The sequence below is a fragment of the Myodes glareolus genome, chromosome 3 (assembly GCF_982192425.1).
Source record: "Myodes glareolus chromosome 3, mMyoGla1.1, whole genome shotgun sequence".
Taxonomy (NCBI): domain Eukaryota; kingdom Metazoa; phylum Chordata; class Mammalia; order Rodentia; family Cricetidae; genus Myodes; species Myodes glareolus.
In genome coordinates, this window is record NC_142028.1 from 108,866,979 (window position 1) to 108,890,915 (window position 23,937).

General features: G+C 40.2%; 1 protein-coding gene across 5 annotated transcripts in view; it reads left to right on the top strand.

The window, feature by feature from the left end:
* Positions 1 to 22,103, top strand: part of Nfib (nuclear factor I B) — a 216,549-nt gene extending 194,446 nt beyond the window's left edge. For 3 of the 5 annotated variants that reach the window (XM_085686193.2, XM_085686194.2, XM_085686197.2), the window contains 2 exons: positions 1,980 to 2,068; positions 15,592 to 22,103. In XM_085686193.2, coding sequence (XP_085542319.1) covers positions 1,980 to 2,068; positions 15,592 to 15,721 — 219 coding nt within the window. In that variant the 3' untranslated portion in view covers positions 15,722 to 22,103. The remainder of the gene's footprint in view (positions 1 to 1,979; positions 2,069 to 15,591) is intronic. The other 2 variants (XM_085686195.2, XM_085686196.2) reach the window with 1 other exon arrangement.
* Positions 22,104 to 23,937: the final 1,834 nt, after the last annotated feature.

Consider the following 23,937-nt stretch of genomic DNA (forward strand, 5'->3'; position numbering starts at 1 on the left):
TGACTCAAAAGTGTCATCCCCTGGTGAAAGTGGATGGGGGGGAGGGGGGTTATGGCTCCCGAAGTGACCACAAATGGTCAAGTTCTTTTTTTTCAAGGTTCAGATTTTGAAGTGTGCCCCACTTATTTCTGGTGATTATCAGTGTAGCCTAGCATACTGAATTTCTGTCTAGAAGGGCCCCTCAGAGAACTCACATGCACACGCGCACACACGGAAGGAAGGAAGGAAGGAAGGAAGGAAGGAAGGAAGGAAGGAAGGAAGGAAGGAAGGAAGGAAGGAAGGAAGGAAGGAAGGAAGGAAAAGGAAAGAAGGAAGGAAAAAAGCCCAAATTCTGCACTACTGGGTAGGCCTGTAATCCCAGTCTACTGTGAGGCTAGGCCTGTAATCCCAGTCTACTGTGAGGCTGAGGACAAAGTGTCCAAGGACAGCCTGAGCTACACAGTGAGATCTTGTGTATCCACCCCCCCGCCATGTCCCCTCAGAAACAAATCTTGCAATGTTGTTTCTCATACACTATAGACTAAACATATTTTCTTCTTTGAAATAGCAGGAATATGTCATCTGTTTAAAAGAGAATAGGTATATATTTTCCTCCTTTGTACGCATATTATGACTTGTTTCCAAAATACCTACTTTGTTTCTGTTTACTTTCTGATTTATGAGTCCTTTATAACATCAAGCTGAGCAGATTCCAGCCATTCAGCCATCTCTGCATCTTTCTCTCTGTCTACCCGAGGGGACTTTTTCCAGTTCTTTGGAAAACAAGTTCTACTTTAAATATCCAAGAACTTTAAATGCACCTTCAAAATTTTAGATTACATTTTCAGATAAAAGCTAGTATTCTGAAACCTCATGGTCGCTCTTCAGCTGTGAAGAAACTGGAGTCTGAGAGTTAATAGCTCATTTTTTAAAGCCCTGTGCTTTGGGGACAAAGTTAAAGCAATTTGTCCGAAGTGTAAAGGACATCTAGAAATTCCCAGAAGAGGCGATCCAGGTGTGTTCAGCAAGGCAGCTCCCTCTCAGTGTAGGATGCAGTGAATTTACCGCCCAGCTCTCTAAAACTTAAAAACCACGATTTTCTAGACTGTCCCCCAGCCCTGCCCCTGCAATGACAGATAAGTTTACTTTCTTAAGCATAAAAATAAGCAATATATCTTTTCAATAAATCTGCTAGCACTGTAGGGCAGCTGTTAACCAAACTGGGCCAGCTAGGGTTCCTGGGAAGAGCTCAGGAGAGCAGAGCATCTGCTCAGATCCAGGGAGAATTGGTCTCGGGCCCTGTTTAGTGCCTTCTCCACCTTCCTCACATGTGGGAAAACATTTAAAGGACAAGGCCTCTGAATTTTACATAGACCCCAAGTTCATTTTTGACTCTTCCTGAACCATGCCACTTTAGGTAAAATGTAATTTGGAACATGAGACACTGGAAGCCTCCCAGCTTCTCTACCTGTTAGGGTCAATGCAGGGCGGGGCCTTTCTCCTCTAAACTGCATGTCTTCTGTTTTGCAAACTGCATGCTTTACAGATATTGATTATTCTACTCTGCATAGATGATTTGGTATGTCGCATAGAAAAAAAAACGCATTTTTATTTCCTTTCTAAAATAATCTCTCTATTGAACATTATTAACGTTTTCTTTTATTTCAGCTCAATTTATACTCTAATACTGGCTAATTGTTATGTTCTCAGCACTTGTTTCTCCGTATGCTTTAATTAATAGAGAAGCATATTGCAATAACTTTTTTCCTAAGGAAAAGTCTGGAAATTTTGCTTTATATAGTATGATTTTTTTTTCTTCTTGATTTTTTTTTTTGTTTTGTTTTGTTTTTAATTTTGTTTGTCTGTTTGTTTTCTTTAAGTTGCCTCTCGGGAAAGTAAGAGTAATGCCATGTTCAGTACTAGTTTGCATGTGTTCATTTAAATACTAAAATCTGTAGTACTGCTCGATCCATATCTGACTGCTAGGTTTCGATTGACAGCTGAGGATTTGTGACTGGACCGTGAATCAAAACGGCAGGCATTTATACCCCAGTACCAGTGAGGATACATTGGGAATTACTTGGCAAAGGTAACATTTTAATTATTTCCAACCCTACACTTACACCTAAAATTTACATAACCTAACGTGTTTGTCTTTAACTAGTTGTACAGAGAATATGTCAAAAGTCTAGTTGTTTGGCTGTACCATCCCTATTCCCCTATCCTCCCCTTTAATTCCTATCTAGATGCAGCATCAGATTAACCTGGGACGGTGGCGTATGTTAACTGATCATTGGGATTTCTCAACACTGTCAAATGTTTGGGGCAGTTTGTAACGTTTTTGGTGGGACTGGGAAGAGTGTACTATGATATTTAGATTTAAGGGCCTGGGAATGAAATCATAGCTTTAGGCCAGATTACTGCTACCTGAGGATAAGACATTGGTTCTTTACATTATATGCCTTTTCTCATCTCAACTCTTTCCTCTCTGCCGACCCTACGCTGTTGAGTCAGCGGGAAAGACGGGAAGAAAGGTTTCTAGTCAGTCTGTTCCGCTGTTGTTCACAGAGCAAGCCCATTGTGGAGTGGGAAAATTATTCGAATCTGTAGCTAAGGAACAAATTTTGTTTAAGTAGTTTTAGTTTCTGTTTGCAGACTGATGTAATGGACTTTATTAGGTTGGCTAAGAAAATTATCTGAAAATAGTTTTGATTTAATCTTATGTTTTGGTTTTGAAAAAAATGGTAGCTGTTATCTTTTCTAAGCAGTTTGTGTCCAGTAAATAATTGATGGTGTAATAGATATTAAAACATAAAGATGAACAAAAGAGGGTAATGAAATCCCTTGCGTTTCCTGAAAATAGAACCAACACAGTTTTTACCGTTGGCGCTGATTGTAAGCATTCCTTTGCAGTTTCTGCGTGAAGTCAGGTGTTGAGTTGTTTGTTATGAAAAGGGTGTTTGATTTCATAGTGGGTGATGGGACCCGCTGTGGGCTCAAGGAGTCAAACATCTCCATTTCCTCAGATAAAAACTACCTAGATTTTGTTTTCTGAATTAAAAAAAAAATAGATTTATTCAGCAGACAGGGGTGGCACATGCCTTTAATCCCAACAATAGGAAGAAAGAAGCAGGCGGATCTCTGTGAGTTCAAGCCCGGCCTGCTCTATATAGCTAGTTTCAGGACAGCCAGAACCATACAAGGAAACCTTGTCTTGAAGAATAAAAACAAACAAACAAAAAAATTAGATTAATTCATTTTATTTGTGAGTAATTTGCCTGCATGTGTATGTGTGCACCATGGGCATATATGGTGCCCATGGGATCAGAAGAAGCCATTTGACGTTCTGGAACTGGGGTTAAGGATGGTTGTGAGCCACCACCAGGTGGGTGCTTTGAATTGAACCTTACTCTTCAACAAGAGCAATAACTACTCAGCCATCCCCAACCTTGCATTCGGTTTTTAAAAATTCCGTAACATTTAATTAATTTAACAATTAAGTGATTACAATATGACTTTTCCCATGTTTAAATATTGGTGGGAATAATCATCTCTAAAAAGAAATCTATTGGGACGTTCTTCCCCAAGAAGTTTATATTAGTAGAAAAAAAACTTATATAATATATACTTACAAATGGAAGAGAAACTTGATGGAAGTAGCTTATTTAAATAGTCTCCATGATTAATCGTGCTTAATTAAATTGAATAAAAGTGGCTTAAGAGTCTGAATTAGTAAGCTATTTAAAGTTAATTTAATTAGACTTGATAACACGATGTTTGCATTAGTTTATTAAGTAACAATCCTATACTCCATGCTTTGCCTATCAGCGAAATGGCCTACGTTCACAAGGATAGCCGATTAGATGAAAGAGTCTTATCCTTCCAAATGTGTCTCTGGCTGTCAGAACTTCTTAACCAACAGACTACTGATGGGCATTTGCTTAATCTAGAAGAGGATAATACCTTTGAAGCACATTAAAACCAAAAAGATGTAAATTTTTGGCAACTTATGTTTGTACTAGGCCCGAGTACTTCTGGAATAAGAACTTGGTTTGTCCCAAAAGGACACGTAACACACCTATGGGAAGAATGACCACAGTGACTGACAGCATTTTTCGTCCTAAGCTCCCTTTCAGAGCAAGAAAACTGACATGACAAGCAGCCTTCAGGTCATAGTGAATCCCGGGTGGGGAGACCACCTGGATTTACTGATTCCATTTTTCCCCTACTTAGAGGATACTAATCTTTCTTTGGATTGATGGATAGCTATGTGATAAAGCCTTGAAGTACGCTTTGGGTTGTATCTGCTCTTGTCATGACTCAAGAGGGCACATCCTTGGTGTTTGAGGTATATCTATGCGTTCTGCACAGATTTGCTGAGTCGGGGTGGGGGTGCCACCCTATGTACTGGGAGAGTCACACTCCCAGCTCTTTGAATCTGCATGTCACAATTCAAAATAAGCATGCTCAGATGAGGCAGTAATTCTCTTGGCTTAGCTACTGTGTTCAAAAATGGACAGAGCTGTGGGACATGGAGGAGCAAGGCGTTAGTTAGCCCTAGCACTGGGGAGGCTAGGCAGACCAGACCCTGAGTTGGAGGCAACTTCATGGATTTTGTTTTTAGATAGAATATTGAAAAGACAAATCCTGCCTGTGCCACTGTCACTTTAAGAGGGAGGAGGACAGCTAAAGCCATAGCATCTGCTCAGTAGTTTGACAGTATTAGGGAAAGATTTGTTCAGCCGCAGACACGAATGACTGAGGTTTAATGTGGTAGACAAAGAACCAAAGAACACTCTACAAGTCATACCTGTTGTGATTATTGCTTGGTGGTTTTTTGTGATTATTGTTGCTTAATATGTTTTTAGCTGAAATAGAACTAAATCACTTTCCCCCCTCCCTTTTCTCTCTTCAGCCCCTCCCAGGTATCCACTCTCCAGCCCCTCCCAGCTTCCCACCCTCCAGCCCCTCCCCTAGCTACTCACCCTCCAACCCCTTCCAGCTACCCACCCTCCAGCCCCTCCCAGCTACCCACCCTCCAGCCCCTCCCAGCTACCCACCCTCCAGCCCCTCCCAGCTACCCACCCTCTAGCCCCTCCCATGCTCCCCCACTTTCAAGTTGATAGCCTTGTGCTTTGATTTTTGTTTGTGTGTATGTGTGCCTGCACACATGTGTTTATACCCAAAGGCAATCCATGAAGCCCGGAGATAGACGGGCACAACAAAGCAAGTGTTTGGATTTACTGTATTTTGTTTGGGTCGTGTCTGTTGCCACCTTATTTCATTCCTGCTTGAACCAGTTGTCCTCTAGAGATGCTTCTATGTCAAAACCAGCTTGTCTGGGGGTCTGGAAATGGCAGGGAGGGAGGTGTGTGCCTCCGACTCAAGCTGGAGGTCTACTTGCCACAGCCTGCCCTAGCTCAGAAACTCCATCAAGTGTCAAAGCTGTGAGGCAGGGTCTCACAGACCTTCCAGGTTACAGTCCTGAAGGGGTTTCTTTGCTTTGACCTTAGCATTTTGTGAAGGGTGTGTGTGTGTGTGTGTGTGTGTGTACGCGCGTGTGCGTGTGCTAGTGTGTTGCACGTGTGTAAACTGACAAGCTAGGTCCTTACTCAAATCTTGAGAAAATGAAATTTCCTGCCTAAGTAAATGGTTGGTTGCTGGAGTTGATACAGAATGACATACTGAAGGCCTTGTTTCCTCTTCAGTCAGGGTAGATTCTCCTTCTAGGAGGATGCTGGGAGAGGAGCGGCTGGAGCTGGGTACTGCTGTGTTTGTTCTTTGTCCTCCTCCATGCATACGTTCTGTTGGTTTTGCACAAGTGAGCCGTGTGGGTATAAACACGCACCACAGTTACTTGCTAACTACCTTGCTTTCTTAAGACCCGAGCCAGACTCTTGCTCGCTCTTTCAGATATGAAAGAACAGCGTAATTGAATGAAAAGGAAAGCTGAAGGCCCAATCTAAGAATTATATAAACATAAGTTATTTTAAAACATTGGATGGGTGCTTTGTGCAGAGAGAAGCTGGATTTATTGTTTCATTCTCCCTTCTCCCCCTTCACCCCTTTAAGAAGACGCGAAGCCACAAGTGAGTGGTTGTGTGTGTCTGATGGCGTATATAAACATAGAAGAAGCCTTCAGATGGCTAAAATAAACATGCGCGTGTTACTGAAGGATATGTTTACACAAACCATTTGCTCAGCCCCTGAAATAATGAATAAATGAAGATTTTACTGAAATAATTGGAAGGATTTTTTTTTTGTTTCTGCATATGCCATAATTGAATGGCACCAGAGACGTTTATCAGCGATTTTCCGTGGCATAAGTGTTCCCGGTTCCTTTCTGTGAGTTGACTACTTCATCCTGTCATTACTTTACACGTGTTTTTGTAAGAAATTGTCGTTTATTACTGCAATTCCAGAGAGTTGCTTGATTTCCCAAGAGAAGTTTAGCAGCCAGTAAAGGTTATTTGGATCTGGCTGGTCAGGAGAAAGAGGGCAAAATGAAGGGGCAATAGTGAGTATTTCATGCTCAGTAGTTACTGTGAAAACCGCTTACCAACTCCCCTCCACTATCCATACACTTTCCTTTATAATAAGTATCCTCTCTATCAAAAGACTAAAAGATAAAAACTTAATAATTTTAATATGTTACAAACTATATGTATTCACATGTGTGTTTATATATACAGGTGTGTGGCATGCATGTGACAAAGGCATATGTGCACTCCTGTCCTCATATAGAATTCAGTTATCTTTTATTTTAACATTGCACTTGGGCGATCCCTGCACATCCCCCGCCCCCCCAGGTTAGCGTTCCCTGGTCAGGGGTTCTTATCTTGACACAAAACTGCATTCTGGCAGTTGGGTTGTTCCTGCGGGTCCTGGGTGAGCTGGATTCCCATCCCTGAGTCTCCTTCTCAGCTGTTAGCTCTAGAGTGTGTTCGGACTGTTAAAGTTGTTTACAGCATTCTGGGTCCCTAGCACCACTCTGGGACTCTCATAGAAACGCTGATCAGAGAGATGCCTAGGAGAATCCTAGAGGTTCCAGGAAGAGAATCACAAAAGTTGCCCATGATCAGCGTTTGGTAACAGGACAGCTAGCCGCCGCTCTTCTCTGCTTTTATCAGTCTTTTGAAAGCAGAGACTTTCCGTTTTCATCAATTTTACTTGCACCTGTTAGGAAATCAAAGCTAAAGTCGTTACCATTTTTTTTTTTTTTTAAAGTGATCTGTCATGGTTTTCTATAAACACACGATGTCTGTGATCTGGCTTTTGAGAACTGTGTCAGGACTTGTAGGTTTCACCTAGTTTTCTCCATTTCTAAAGAAAGATTTGTCCAACTGGACATTTCCTTTTTATCTAGACAAACTCTTCAGAACACTTCCTAAGAAATTAATTGTATTCCAGCCAGACTTGCATGCTGCCATCCCACAGGAAATGGGTCAGCAATCCATTAAGATGCCATTAGATAATCTAATTTGGAACTTAATCTCTAAATTAACCATGCTCCATACTTGAAGCATACTTGAGAGAACGAAAAAAAAAGTTTACGTTTGAATCGATAGGGGAGCCGAAGCGTGAAGAAGGCTGTTTGTTTTTTCTGTAGCTGTGGTCACGTCTCAAGCCGTCTGGTAACCAGGAGAAACCAGACATGATGTAATTCCAGATTGAACTTGAACTTCAGGGACTTAGGATGGGGGAACAATGGGCCATAGGAATCAATACTGTCCATTTTCCACATGATTATGTCTGAAGCGTTCGGTCAGCCATTCTGGATGGACAGTGGATCAGAGATGATCCGGGGACAAGATGTTAAAGGAGAGAGAACAACTTTCTCCCTGGTGTTTTCAGAGCCGCACTGCAGATTCCAGCGGGATTAGAAAAGTTCCCCCTCTGCAGTGAAGCGGTGGCCTGTTCAGAGCACTCTTTGTTCGCCTAGGTAGGACAAACTTAATCTTCCGTTTCCTGTCAGATGGTTTTTGGCAGCAGAGCCGGAGAGGGAGGAGCAGGATTCAGAACATTCTCAAATGCAAACCTTACTGATTAACCCTTTGCAGTTAAGAGGAAGCGTGCTTAACGCTGACCCTGTTTGAAGACGGTTTATGCAAAGCACCGCGTAAACACGCGCGTTCTCGGCTGGGCTCCGTGGGCCCACACACCGGTTCCTTACTGCTGTGGTCACAGAGCTAGGATGAGGTGTGTTGTGACTTGGGTCATATTTACACAATAGAGCCCGGAACAAAATCTATTTTATGGGAAATGTAAAGTTCTAGTAGAAAAGGCAAAGCCTATTGCATTTCCACACAGTGACTAACAATGCACAGGTCACGTGGCAGAAACTGGAAAGTGAGTTTCTCTCCCTGCTTCGCTTTGCTTCAGTTCTCTGCACATGTGAGCACGGTGAAGGAGCCAGCATCCTAAGTTTAACTCAGAACTCTTCCTATTCTCGCAGAAGAAACAGGTCCTCTCTTTTAGAGGCAAAGCCGTATAAGTAATACTGGATTTTGCTTTTAAATAAAAATCCTTTGTGAGAGAGGCTCCTGGCTTTTGTACAAAACTCACATTTCTCTTTCATTTAGTCGGCCTTTGGTGGTCCGCGCTGTGAAAGGCACTATTCTGGAGGACCATTTTTGTAGGGAAGTGTCTGCAGTTGAAGAATCACTTATGCAAATGAGGGGAGCAGTAACCCTTGTAACAATAGCACTGAAAAGGAGCCCAGGGGTGGAGAGGAATACAGACTAGAGAAAGGCCGGAAAGCAACATGTGGGCTTCCCTGGGCATGGTCTAGGAGTGGGTGGAGAATGACAACAGTTAGCCTACAATTCCATATATATTTTAATTGGCAAAAACCTCCCACGGCTTCATAAGTGGATATATGTATGGGTATGTGTCTTGTAGTTAATCTGTGATTAATCATCTTCATAATTTTCTATCATACATTTGTTTAGATCTAAAATATGAGCAAGATCAAATCAATTGCTTTTTAAAATTTGTTTAATTTGACTGATTGAGGAGAAGAACTTTCTTTTAAATCCTGTTTACATTTAAATATAAGCAAGTAAGTTTTTGTGACTCTTAAGTATACCGGTTCCCTTGTTGAAGGAGGGCTTTCTAGGATTTTTTTTTTAAGACGCTTTTATGAGAGAAGAGCTAAGTGTAGTAATGATCTTGTTCCCTCTGCAGCTGCAGTGTTCCCATATAAAGTCACTATGGCTTGCGCTCTTCATTAGATTAAGTCCTTCACTGGCGTGTGCTGCTTTCTAACATGGAAAATGCTCTCACTTTTGCTTGCTAAAGGGAACCCTCAATCTAGCCGACCCCACAAGCAAAGTCATTGGAAACAATTGAATATAAACCAGTGAGGTTCGACAGCCTACCGTTTGATGTTATTTTCAAAAGTGTGGCTCCCCAAGGATTAACAATAAAGAAAGCTATTTACCTACTTAGTTAAGAAATAAATACATTTCTCTTTCATTACTATGAAGTGCTATTGCTTGCCGTTAGAATCATTCCAGGAGCCACCTGCAGTTTATGATATTTGGTGTTTCCCAGAGAGCCCACAGGGGGCCTTTGCAGAGCAGGTAAGGGCTAGCCAGGGAGCTTTCTGATGCAGACTATTGCAAATAGTGATAATCATTAGAAATCATCTTGCATGCAAATAAGATCATTCAGATGGCGATAATGATCATTAAACATGGGAAAAATAAATCAAAGAAACCCAGGACCTGTATAAAGCATGCCGTGTATTTCACTTTCAGTCTGGCCTCATTTAAAACGGGGCCGAGAAGCAACTAGCATTGGATGAATAAGTTACGGTTACTCATGTGGAAGTTGGGCTCAAGAATTATTATTCTTGTTCAGGTGTTCTAGCGCATCTGTGCGCCGGCCATAAGCCGTTGAGTATCTTCTGTATTTCACATGCAGTAGAAATAGAGTGACAAGAAATCGTCCTGTTTTCCATAGAGCGCTGAGGTAAACTGTGAGAATGTGGTACTCTGGGCCTACAGTACTGTGGTTAGGATCCACATTTCCGCAGTCCCATGACTCTGCACAGTTGGCTACACGTCCATAAATTAAACATGAATGTTCGCTGTTAGGACCAAAAACATTAAGGTAGGTCAGTCTTATAGACCAGTGTCTGGCAAATTACTTTTGCCATGCAAGTGCTATTGATTAGATGCCACATTCTTTCTTCTAAGATATTAATACATTCAGCTGGAAGCCTGCTCGTTTATTCCTTCTAGTAATGTGGGTGAATTGTTTTTCATTAGACAATGCATAGCCTTCGAGATTTATGGAAGCAAGCAGCTAGCTGAGATGCAACATGGTATATCTAGACAGTATGGTGTATCTAGACAGTATGGTATATCTAGACAGTGTGGTGTATCTACACGGTATGGTGTATCTACACAGTATGGTGTTTCTAGACAGTGTGGTGTATCTACACAGTGTGGTGTATCTACATAGTGTAATGTATCTACACAGTGTGGTGTATCTACACAGTGTGGTGTATCTACACAGTGTGGATTATCTACACAGTATGGTGTACCTAGACAGTGTGGTGTATCTAGACAGTATGATATATCTAGACAGTATGGTGTATCTACACATGTGTGTAGATGTATGTGTGTGGTGTATCTAGATAGTATGGTATATGTAGACAGTGTGGTGCATCTATACAACATAGTATATGTAGACAGTCTGTTTTCAGACATGCTTTCACTTTAGTAGAAGGAATACTTTGCTGTATATTTTGGAAGAAACACTAAAACCAGCATGTTAGTAATTTGTTAATAAAATTATTATTTGGCTTTTAATAAGTGATACCTGAAATTGGTGCAACGGAGTTGGAGGTAAATTTTTCTAAATTGTCATTTTATGTGATCTTCATGCTTCCTGTATCATTGTGTGTTTTATCACTATTAACAAAATGGCCACTGGTATGGTTGGACTTTGTATAAATCTGCCAAATCTTTGTGCTCTATTGCTTAGTATTTCTCAAGTTCTCAAGTTTCTTAAAAGAGTACCTACAGTCTTTGAAGTGAATGTAGTATATAAACCTAAGTGGCCAATCTTATGATTCCCCTGGAAAGTATTAGTATAATTAGAATGCTGGCATTATATGACCTAGCACAGTTAGAATGCCTAATAATGATCAGTAATCCTTGGATTGACGCATTCTTCAAACAGCTCTCACTATTTTAGTGATCTAAGACTAACAGGTGAAGCTTTTTACTTTGGATCTGTGTTTATCTGACACCCTGTAGTTCTGGTTGGTTACTGTGTTAAAAGCCAAAGAACTAATCACTTTGGGCCTTTATGGCACAGTCACATGATGAAATTTTTTTTTTTTAATGACCATCAGTTGTTGCTTTGGCATACACTGCAAATTTTTCTCTTTCATTGATAGATAAAGAATCTGTTTACTCCTTTAGTGGAACAATTATAGTTTATCCAGATTTAAGAACTCTAAGTTTTAAAGGTACCATCTACCAAACTCTTTTGCTTTTTTCAAGTTTTTTGAGAGTTTCAAGCCACATTCCAACCCTTAGCTTTCACTATAATGTTACTTGGGAACTATTTTTGCTTCCCGAGAAGACAGGTCTAGACAACTTGAGGTTCTTGCTCACCCAGTGCACAAGTCCCTTTGTCAACATTGATGAGATTATAACATAGTTTGTGTACCATATGGCAAATTCATTGTCTCCTAAAACAAATCCATTTGTCTTAAGAAAATTCTGTTCTAAAAGTTTTAGCCAAGGTTGGACCAACGTGTCACTTTATAGGAAGACAAATTATCATAGTGAAATGGCCATGGGACACAAACAGGATTGGGAGAGATTGGCCTTTGTTCCTTCACCCATGAGAGGAGGTAATAATGACCATTTCAAGAACTAAATCATCAGACATGGCACCTTCTGTTCACCAGTGTGGCTATCTAGAAATTTCTCCCCTTGTGTGCTAAATCTATGAATGGAGTCATTCAGGACTCTGGATCACTTCTAATTCAATTGCCAAGTCTTTCCCATTACCCTGAAACAATTGGTTAAATGATTCGTTGAGTTTCTTCAGCAAAAACAAGAGACTCCAGTGTAAAATGAATCAGGACCATCACTCCCTGACTATCTCCTAAGCCAAAGGCTATGGCTTCCCTGTTGGTGAGAGTCAGTTTACACAGATGGTCACAGTAAGATGAATATATTTTCCAAGATATCCGAGATACTTGTTTCTCAAATTTTACTTTAGCTGTCACGTGTTTTGTATGCGATCTCTCTCATCATGCATGGCATCACGATGAATTGTGTTTTGTTTTATGATGCTGCTGAAATCTTTTGAACTCTGATTCTTATTCTTCATACTTGCATCCTTTTCTTACTGCTTTTGTTTACAGGGGTTATGGGCAGCAAATGTTTCTAAATGTGTGTTATCAGGTTTCAGTCAGATTCATCTTTAGTTTATCTAAAGGTGATTTGACATTGCAAAATCTAATGATAACAGAGTGAATGTGAGCTTGAAGCTACACATTGTTGGCTTTGAATGTTTTGGAAATCCTTTCAGCTATATAGTGAAACTCTTACTAGTCAACGTATAGAGTTTTTAATTGAACATAAAATAATTCGTATAATTTTAACTCCCCCATGAATGAAAACCAAGACCTATTTTATATGTACCCAATCTGCCTATATAAATATGTGGGTGTGGATACTGGCATCAGCTTGGGAGCCACAGCGTGATGGTGCTTATGCATTCTCAGTGAAGAACTATGAAAATTTAGGTGCTATTTTTTTAATTAAATGAACTAGTTTGGTTTAACATTTAACGTTGTTCTGTAGGCACTGAGGTATTTTATCAGGATTGTTCCCCCTACGGGAACTGCCGTTAAAGCTCTAAAGAATGACCTTATGGTTCTGAACTTGACCTATGGATTGGTAATAAGAGGCTTGTAAAACCAATATACGGGGTCTGCATAGTGTTCCTGTTTGAGATTTACTTTCCCCTAAAGATTCACAAACAGTATCGACACATATACTACACTCTGCAGTGTTGGTACGGCCATCACATAGTCCAGGAGATTCAAAGAGATTAGCTAAGCATTTCAATAAAATTTGTTGCACATTATCCGTCATGAATCCTCTGTCTATGATGAACAGCCATTGGTTCTGGATTCTTATCTCTTCTCCAGGTATTCAGTATAGGTGACACACTTACTTCTCAGTCCATAAGACATTCTCCCCAAAGCATACAATCTCTAGATGACTCTGTGGAGCTCATCTATTTGGGGATTCATGTTGATTTCACAAGGGGACTTGTTGTTGATGCTGTATTTTATTGCCAAGAATTATCTCTTGAGCTAGAGGTTTGCTTTTGACACACACTGCTTACTTTAGGTTAAAAATTATAGATGGTGATTTTGTCATTTGCCTTATTGTTAAGAAACAGTCTTATTTAAGGCCAAACTCTAGAAGGAGAGATAAGACCGGCTGTTTCTCCCTGGGGCGTTCACCTTTCAGTCAGTAAGATAACTGCGGAGAGCAGCCGAGTCTGTGGTGATGTAACAAGCGCCGTAACAGAACTCTGTACAGAGTGTAGTGAGGCACAGTTGAGGGGAAAAGAAGTTTCTTGGCACATTATGTAACGTTGTTCCAGTCAATGCTACAGACTACAGAAATAATTCTGAAGATGTGTGTAGGAAGAGAGAAAATATGTGAAAAACAGTCAGGTCTCTCAGAAAAGATTCCTGTAAAAATACATAGACTTTAGAGTTGGGGTAACTCATCATCTAATTATGTAGATTATCTACATCTAAGATGTGTAGGTTGGTGTGGGTTTTTTTTTCTGCATAAACTTGGTACGGAGTGTCTCCGTTTTAGATGCAGAGGTACTCAGATGACAGTGTGCTTATAACAACAGGTAATCAAGGTCAGCATCTCTTCAAATTAGTTGGGTATGAGTTCAGGCCATTGATTTATTTGTCTCAAATTTTGTAACACGCCTGTCACATGCTAAGCAGTGTATGAAATGATTAGCAACGTAGAAGTCAAGATTTGCTGCTGTTGACCTGGTTATTTAATCATAAAACCCTCGAGAAAAAGGTCACTGGTTTCTTTTCTTTTGACACATTGCTGGGCACTATATACCTAGACAGGTAGAAATAAGCCATGTTTTATATTGAGGTGTCTTCAGAGTAAAAAAAAAAAAAGGTTACGTATCTGTCTTTTTATTTAAAATTGTTTACTTTTGTTAATTGTCACGTTTTTTATGCCTTTGAGAGTCAAACAGATAGGCATGTCTAGATCGTTAACTACAGTAGTAAACCCCATCTCACCTATGGTTCCAACAGTAGAGGATGCTAAATAAAATTTAAAACATGAAGAGTAGGCCATGCCAGACACTGCTAAACTGGGGGCAGAATTGTCTGTGTGATTTCTCATTGGTCCAGCAAAGCAGCTGCTATGTGGCTGACGTTACCTCCAAGTTGAGTATCAATACAAATAATGCAGTAGATTAGGTATAACCGAGAATGTCCGGGGTTGGGTGTTTTATGGTGCTAGCTGGCATTCCTTTCCTCCATATGAAACTTTTATGAGAAATTATGCCAGGAGCAACTAGAGAAATTTTTTTTCAAACTTGTTGCCCAGCTGACTGGCGAGAGACAGGAAGGCTAGCACCGGTGACTCCCCTTCTCTTTCCGTCCTAGATGTGCCGTCATTCCTGGTGGTAACGTCAGGGAATACTCAGGCCTCTGTTGCCAACCAATGTGAGGAAAAGTGAATGGAAAGGAAAGCTTTGGTTCTATCTAAAAGAAATTATAGAGGAGAGCAGAAAAACACCAGAAAACGCAGCCGCGTCTGTGCTGCACCCTCCACATGGGCTTCTGCATAGAATGCAACAAACTGGACACTGTGGTTCAGGATAGACATCGCTTGGTGGTCTAAAACTTTTCAGTTGTGTATGATAATTAGGTGTTTCAAATTGCATAATATATGTGGACCTATCTGAAAATGTATTATTTTCTCATAAGAGAAAATGATATGTATTTTATTACATTTTTAAGTTTATGTTACCTAGTAGGCAAATAAACCCATCTAACCCAGAATGTCTTGTGAATTAAAGGTTAAGCACAATTAATGTGTCTAGCAAACTACAATAGTCTGGTATCATCAGGAATTTCTGCTTTTCTTTTTCTTTGTTTGAACAATAAAAATCATTCTCCACTTAATACATTGAAGTGGGTTGGATATTTGAAAAAGAATATCCTTAATCAGCTGGAGTTCAGCAGTTGTGAATGTATCCTATTTCATGTTTTTCCTACATCTTCGGTCTTTTCATGAAAGCAAGAGATCATATAGATTATATATTTGTATGATGTATATAAAATAGAAGTTATTGCCTGTAATGTATATATGTACAATATGTGTAATTTAGCACAGTTAATGCATGCTCCTAAATTTTAGGCTTTATTACAATTTTAATTTAAAAAATTAAAACATGATAGTTGTAATTTGATGCATTTAGAATTTATAATTTATACTTCTAATATGACTGGCGATTTTAACATTGTGTTTCTCTTTTTTTCTTCCCTCCCTCCTACCCTTCTCCTCTCAACAGTCCTGGTACCTGGGCTAGCTTGGTTCCTTTCCAAGTGTCAAATAGGACACCCATCTTACCGGCAAATGTCCAAAATTATGGTTTGAACATAATTGGAGAACCTTTCCTTCAAGCGGAGACAAGCAACTGAGGGGAAGGAAACACAACAGTAGTCTAAGAAAATTAGGGGAAAAACACTCAAAGCAAAGGAAAAGAAGAAGACTGGAAGAAAGGGAGGAAGGAGTGAAGCTGAGGAAGACCGTGACCAGCATGACAGCACTTACAATCAGTAGTTCCCTTAAGGTTGACGCTCTAACGACACGAAGGGTCGATGATATCTCACGATGCTAGACTGCAGCCCCCGCAACGTAGCCTTTGTTCATGAAGTCCGCTGGGAAATAGATGTTCTGTCTCTATGACAATATATTTTAACTGACTTTCTAGATGCCTTAATATTTGCATGATAAGCTAGTTTTCTTGGTTAGTATTCTTGTTTACGCATGGAGTCACTGTTCCTGGTTATCCCACCAAGGCTAGGAGGCGGCGTCAGAGGTGCTGGGGACAGAGCCATGAGCCAGCCATTTTATAAGCACTCTGATTTCTAAAAGTTAAAAAATATATATATATAAAATCTCTGTAGCCTTTAGTTATCCGTACAGATTTATTAAATTTTGGCCCTTAACCCAGCCTTTTCCAGTGTGTAACCCAGTTTGAAATCTTAAAAAAGGACAAAAAAAATGAAAAATAGGAAAAAAGAAAAAAACGGTTTGAACTCAAAGGCTCTATGGAAGAAATGCCTCTATGTGGGTAAAGTGTTACCTCTGCATGCAACAGTAAAAATTAATATAATATTTTCCCCACAAAAGAAACACTTAACAGAGGCAAGTGCAATTTATAAATTTATATCTAAAGGGGAATTGTGATTATAAGTCCTTCAGCCCTTGGACTCTAAATTGAGGGGATTAAAAAGAATTTAAAATAATTTTGAGCGAATTTATTTTCCCCTCAGTTTTTGAGGGCATTTTAAAAAGGCATTAAATCAAGACAAATCATGTGCTTGAACGGAAAAAAAAAATGAATGAAAACACAGCACTTAGGTTGGCTTAGCTGCAGCCTCCTCAGAGGTCGAATTATTTATTTAAAATTACTGGTTGCATCAAGAACCCATAGGGTGTACAAACGGTTCTATAAAATCTGCATCGTAGAGACAAAGAGGCAGGTAAATCCATGTCACAAGGGGAAAGCTCCCAGCGTACAGGCTGGGAACGAACGCCAGGGCATAGGGTAGGGAAACATGCTCTTCAGACAAGTGCCACCGGGGTGCTGGCAACGTGCATGGTGCTTTCAGACATTAGCCTTGTTCAACCCATCTCTCGTATTGACAGATCCATAGTGTGCATGGGCAGACACATGTTGCCTCTATGTCTCTTAAAATTTTAATTAAAAGTACTCTTTCCAGTAATCCTAATTTGCACGAAGATCCAATGTCCACATTACGTGCCTTGCCTTGAAATTTAAAAAACAAAAGACAAAAAAAAAACCACAAAAGTGACATCACTACACTTGTTTTGCTGCATTTATTATCGTTTTAAATCTTTACCATTTTTATGATGAAATATTTTGTACTCCAGACGAAGAACAATGTGTGACATCATGGATTTTTTAGACAGTTACACCTTTATCTCACGTTTATAAAGCATATCATGGCTGTGTATAGTTGCCGCTTCAAAGTTGTAATCGACCAGCAATATTTTCAGTATTTTGGTGTTTTTTCTATTAACCTTTCATGTTTTTCATCTTCCAATTAATATCTGGGGGGAGGGGTTTCAAATTTATACGAATTATGCAATACCAAGTTTTGCCTATGTAGGTAGTGCTTTTAGCTGTATTGGTTATTATAGGTAAGTACACAGATTTGAAAAGAAATAATGTATGCTTTTTTTTGTTTGTTTGTTTATTTGTTTGTTTGTTTTAATTGACCAAAGTGGGTACTGCTATTTTTGCAGTGTGATGAGGTCCTTTTGTGTACTGAGAGATGGACAGGGGATTTTTTTTAATATACATATATTATATATTCTGGGGGTGGGTGGGAGGATTTTTAACACTTTACAGTGTGGCTGTGAAGCAGTACACCCTGAGATGGGTCTGGGCTGCAAAGCAACTCTTCTGCCTACTGTGACAGACTTCAGCTTACACAGGTTCCCCCCCCCCCTCCCCCGCATTCCCACCTGGGCTGCAAGCTGAACTCATTTCTGGTTTTCAAGCTAAGAAAATGGGAAGAAAAAAGCAAGCACAGCGAAGCCTCCTTGGGGCAGACTTAGAACTGCCCTGTCTTATTTTAGTTGTGGTGGATAGTTTTTTCCTGAAAGTTCCGACTCCACAGCGGAAAGTGAGCCTGTCTCATATTTGGCAGAGACGTTTCTTGAAGTGCCCACACAGCAGATGTTGGCTGTTTCTCACTTCTGAGTTTGACACAGGAATAAGGCTTTCTTCTACCAAACACACTGGCCCATCTGGAAGGAGGGCCCCCCCATCCTTTCCAGCCCCGTGCCATTTTATCAATGGTAGGAGGTGATGCGCCTATGACTTAGGACTTCGAGTGGATGGCAGTGCACTTGGGAGTTTGTTCTCTGACATCCGGAAGGTTGGCTAGAGAGAGGGTGACTCTTATTGAATGTATTTGGACTGATAGATTAAAATCAAAGTTCAGTTTTTAAAGAACAAAAAATAATTAAATCCTTTTATTTTACCTGCCCTTGTAAACTGAAAACTAGAGCAGAGAGAAATATAGACTTTTAAGCAACTAATTTTCCTGTGGATGAATTAAACTCATTTGATAATGATGGGAGGGACTTCTTTTTAAGGGATGGTACTTCAAATATACATATATATTTGAATATTTGTATATTTGAGTTAGATTCCCCTGAGGGCTGGAGGTGAATGAAGGCCAGTTTTGTTTTGTCTTCCCCAACCTGGTCCTATTGAGTGTATTCATTACTCCAAGAAGATCTTTCAGAATTAGTGACACACACAGTAGGTTGTCATGAGGCTCTCCTGAGCCCAGCCCCATGCCATGGCCTAATAAAATCAACTGTTTGCATAGCAGATCGTTTAATGGTGAGTACCGTAGAACGGTGCTCATAGGCCTGAGCATTGTCCCTGACTAGTCCATTCGGTTTGATGTCTAAATGCTGGATAGCACAGTGGGACAAGGAAGCCCCACTGCATCAGTGATCCTTGCTCTGCAGATAGCAACTCCTCTCAGCCAAGCTCTTTATGTATTTCTGACCTATGTGGTGGAGAACGCAACCTTACAGGACACAGTATTCTTTCCAGGCAGACTCCTCTTCCTGTTGCCAGTGAATGAACAGTTCTTGCTAAACGACATGGCACACTGTGGCATCCCTGCCTGCCTCTTGGGTCCAGAGGCCTAGAGCAAGTGTTCCTTCTTTTCCTAAATAATTTTTCTTCTTTTCCTTTTGAGATGAACTTATTAAAAAGCACTACTAGAGATAATCTCAAGTCCACTTTTAGCCTCCTATTTTGTTTTTTTATTTTTTATTTTTTTAGAAAAGAAACCAGGAAGTATATGCTGACGAAGGGCCCCACTTTTGCAGGTCTTGCACGCCCCTTTCTTACCCAAACTGCAGAGCTTCAGGATGATGAAGGTCACCCAAGGGCATCTGTAGGGGGTGGTGTCTCCAGCCTTTGTCCAGTGCTTTGCAGCCCACCACTCACAGTGCCTCTGAAGTGTATTTCCCCAGAGTGCCGTGAGCAGTCAAGGCTTGCCTAAGGAAAAAAAAACCTGAGAGGTAGTGAAGGAGACTGTACATAAAGACATGGCAAAACCTTAATTATAGCAATATAGTTATCAGGTAATGTTCGGGTGGGCAGCTCCATTAACAAGGATGTGACTGAACCTGAGACGCTGTGAGTAGTGAGAAGAGCGAGGTCTTCGTAACGAACCGCCTACCTTGTAGACAGTAATTTGTACACTGTATAGTTTTGTTAAGAATTTTTTTTAAATTAAAACTCCCATGTTTGTAAAGCTAACTTTTTAACAATTATAATGGAACTGTGTGTTGTTTCCATTTTTAAAGTAAGCAAGAATATTCCTTGTTTAGAGACTGGACTTGAGTTAAAACTCTCCAGGCTCTTAAGTTATGTATTAAAAAAAAAAAATCTGTCCATGTTAGGAGATGTTTCACAGATTCCTGTGCTTGAAAAGCATAGGACACTAATCCTTTAAAAAAAAAAGTGTAAATGGAGAAAAGTTATATTTTATGAAGGTTATTTTGTTGTATTTAGTATTGGAAAAGTTGGTTTTCAGAGCATTTCAGAATGTCGGAAGCACCGCTCTCCTTTATTAGTATATAAGGCCTTTAGCAAACATTTTTTTTGTGTGATTATTCCATGATGGTATTTAAGGTTAAGTTTCACAGAGCATTCAGGATAGGCAGAAACAAATAAAAAAAAAAACACAAAAAAAACAACAAAAAAAACTAGTGCTATGTCTCACATAATGTGTCCTCAGGGAGCAGAATCTTGGATTTGTCACTTGTAGCTTCATAAGGACTCAACGGAAGAGATTGCGCGGGAACACCTGAGCCGCAAAGCAGGGCATGCTCTCTACCTAGACGCAGATTCTGTGGACTGTGTGAAACAGTGAAGGCTGCAGAAAGTTACCCAATCAGCGGACAGTATTCACCCTCCATGCAACACGCCGACAGGCTTGCTGGCAGATAGGCCCCAAGCATGATGTTCAAGTATAGTTTACATGCTCCTGCCAAGGTCTTTGGTTAACATTAACCAGCTGCATGCTTCCTGGACTTTAAGAATTGGGGTTTCTATATTAAAAAAAAGAATTTTTTTTTTAATGTGCAGGCTCTTCAAATTCAAATAGTAAAAACTCAGAATTGAATGTTTTTACATGCTGAAGGAGCTGGAAGCCGCCTTCTTCATATTTTGCACTTTCTGGTAGTTGCCCTGTTTTTCCTAATTCCTTAAAATTGTGTGGGTGGAGTGGATCCCTGCACTGGGGGAATAACACGGACCACTGATTTTGCCCTTTGACCCTGCACAATGACCTTTGCATCAGCCAAACTCATTGCCATGACAACTCTTTGTACTGTGTCGTGCCACGGATCTGTTGGTCGCTTTGTTAATAGTAAAGGGGACAAGTTGGAGACGGTCAATTTTTACATTTTTTTGTTGCAATTTTTCTTCAATGGTTGTAAGTAGTTTTTTTTTTAAAGATAAAAGGGTTCAGTAGTTAATACTCTTTAGAAATATCTGTGTGTTGCAATTCAAATGTATGTTGAGATTGTGAAAGCGCTTCAGTGGCAGTAGCCTACGGGGACCCTAGATTAAGCCTTTGATAACTTTTATTGCATGATACAGTACCAGTAACAGAAGGTGGCCTACATACACGGAAAACAGTGGAAGCTAGTGACACTGAAGCCAGTCTTGTATTACTGTATTTTTGACAGAATGGTTTTGAAAACTGTGCTACAGGGACTGATGTGGCAAATATATCTCTTTATGCAGAAGGAGGTCTTTTTTTTAAAGAAAAAAAAAGAAGTATGGCTTATTATGCATTCTTCATCGAGGGCATTGAAGTTGCATGGACTGATAAAAGTTGATGCAAAATGAGAAAGAAACAAAAAAAAAAACAAAAAAAAAACAAAAAAACAAAAAAACCAGCAAAATGTTTACCAAAAACTCAAACAAGTGAGCAGTGCCTGTTCAATTTCACAGTCTCTGTTGAGTTCAGTTGTAAATATGTTTCAAATGACATTTTCTTGGGAAAAAAAAAATCTCTACAACATTGTGGAATGTGAGGGGCAACTGTTTCCCAGGCCTAGGCTTCTCGGAGCTGCGTTAGATGGTGTCTTCATCGGGCTGTTATTTGTGCTTCTATCACAGACAGCTTTGAGTATCCTGGGAAGAGGTGCCCCCTGCCCCACTGATGTTTCTCTGAGAACAACTTTCGTAGGACTGTGTGTTTCTTTAGATACATTTAGTACAACTGTAGGCGACGGTAGTCAGTTATTGCTTGCTAGCTACACACCAGGGTTGATCCATTTTAAAACTTTTGGCATTTTGTCCTTGTGGGCCGTCAATACAGGACCTTGTGTTTTAATTAGATTTTTGAAAAAAAAAAAAAAAAAAGGAAGGCACATGCACAGTCTCCATGTCACAAACCTTTAGCCGTGGGATGTATTATTTGACAGTTACTTAATTTCTGGAGTTCAGGCCTCTGGGATGGGCCTCAGAGTGGGCCAGAATGTTAGTGAAGGTTTTATTGTGCCCAGTTGGAGGATAACGTTCTTTGTGTACTTTTTTGTGGGTCGCAAGTGAACTCAATTGCCACAAGTTTTAAACTGGTGTAAATCAAGCTTGACTTAATGTGATTGTTACTGTTATATCCAGCCTATACTGCTAGCAGCTGCTCATACTGCGGTCAATTACTGGAAGCGGATATATTTCCTATGCAAAAACTGTTTAAACAATAAAATGAGCTATGCTACAGACTCTGGCCTCGTGTTTTATTTTTCTCAATGCCTTGATGCTCTTTCAGCCTCACTGTTGGGTGAGTAGGATCTTGGAAATTGATACTGACCTTAAAATTTGGGCATTGGGTGACATCGGTTTAATTTCCCAGCAGCTGGGCGGGTTAATATTTCAGTTCAATACTGAACCGTTTATCTGTAGAGTCGTCCCCCCCCCAAGATCTTTTAACAATGACAATAAAAATAATAGCGCAGGTACAGAATTTCAGCCCGAGAACAGCCTTTGAGCTGTGAGTTGAAGAAAGTGTGTACCACAGAGACCAGACTGTGGTCTCGTGGACATAAAACCACAAGGGCACACATGCCCTGAAAAGGGAAGGGAAACCCTAGCCCCGCCCTGTGGCTGTGGGTTTAGTGGTTATATGAATACTGTAGAATTTTGTTCTGCAAATATCTGAGAAAGGGCAACATCTTAGGTTTCAAAGAGAGAGCAGAACTTCAGTAGGGCTGATGCTCTTTCTCGGAGTGCGAACCGAGGACTGAGTCGAAACCCATTCTCACTGAATGCAGTGTTCAAGAGTGGAGTCAGCTGGAGTTCAATAATAGCTCATTGAAAAGGAATGGGTTTACACGGTTCCGTGATCTTTTTGAGTAATGTACATAAATAAAATAAAAAGTAATGCAAGCTTCTTTGAAAAGAGAGAGAAAATGCCTGGAATTTGAACATCCTAACTGAAGACGTGCCGAGACACAGCGTAGGTTCTGATCACTTCCTATTGCACCCAGACCAGTTGTGTATGGTGTGTTCACACTACTGTATGGTGTGTTCACACTACTGTATGTAGGGTTTTGTGGAAACTTTGACTTTGCTGACAGAAATATGGCGTCTTGGATGGACCATGCACAAGAGGCTAATTGGATTTTTTTTAAAAAAAAATGTTAAGTTTTCTTTTGCAAATTTTGAGAATATCACCACTGATACTTTAAACAAATTACCTATAGAGTGACATTTTGCCTCTATAAAAGTGCTTGTCTCTCTTGGCACCAATCAAGATTTAGAGGTAGAAGAGATTGCTGTCACAGAGACGGTGGCAAAAACAGCTGGGCTACACTCTTTGGACTCCATGTGTCTCATTTCAAATCCTAAAGAACAAATCAGCAGGGCACAGTTTAATAACTGTGCTTTCCTTCAGTTCCCTTATCCATCAAGTTCCTTATGGATGAGAACACCTGTCTTTTTAGGAGGCTGAAGCAATCAATGCCATTTTGCATGTCCTTTGCATAGTACCTGGTAGGTGTTATAATGCAATATTATATACACATTAGTCAAGAATGCATGGGTTAATTGATTTTATTTTTGGAGTGATGACAAAAGACATAAATTGCTTTAATTAGCAGGGTTTTTTTTGTCTATTGTGATTGGAAAATGATTGAATTCCCTCTAGTTGGGGGTCGTTACTTTCTTTCATGGCTACCTTTAATACTATGGCAGCCAGCACGTCTCTCCTGACAGACAGACCAGCAAACTCCTTCAAGACCGTGCCTTTAGTAGAAACCACATCTGCAGGCGATCTTATCATACCTTCTGTAAGTTCTCTTCAGGTGATGTCAATGTTTTGCTGTCTCTGGGATAAGAGAAGAGCATTGATTTCTTAAGTGTGTGATTTCTCTAAGTGGTGTTCATTAGAGGAAACAGAACCCACAAAGAATAGAAGTTTCTGTAAGAAAAAGTCTCAAGTCCTGAAGAGATGTAGTTGAGGGACGTAGCATAAGGCTAGGGTGTAGTGACTCACTCCTTCCTCTGACAAGCTGGCAGGTGCCGCATGTGCACTTCCTCTGGGGCACTCCACTCTTT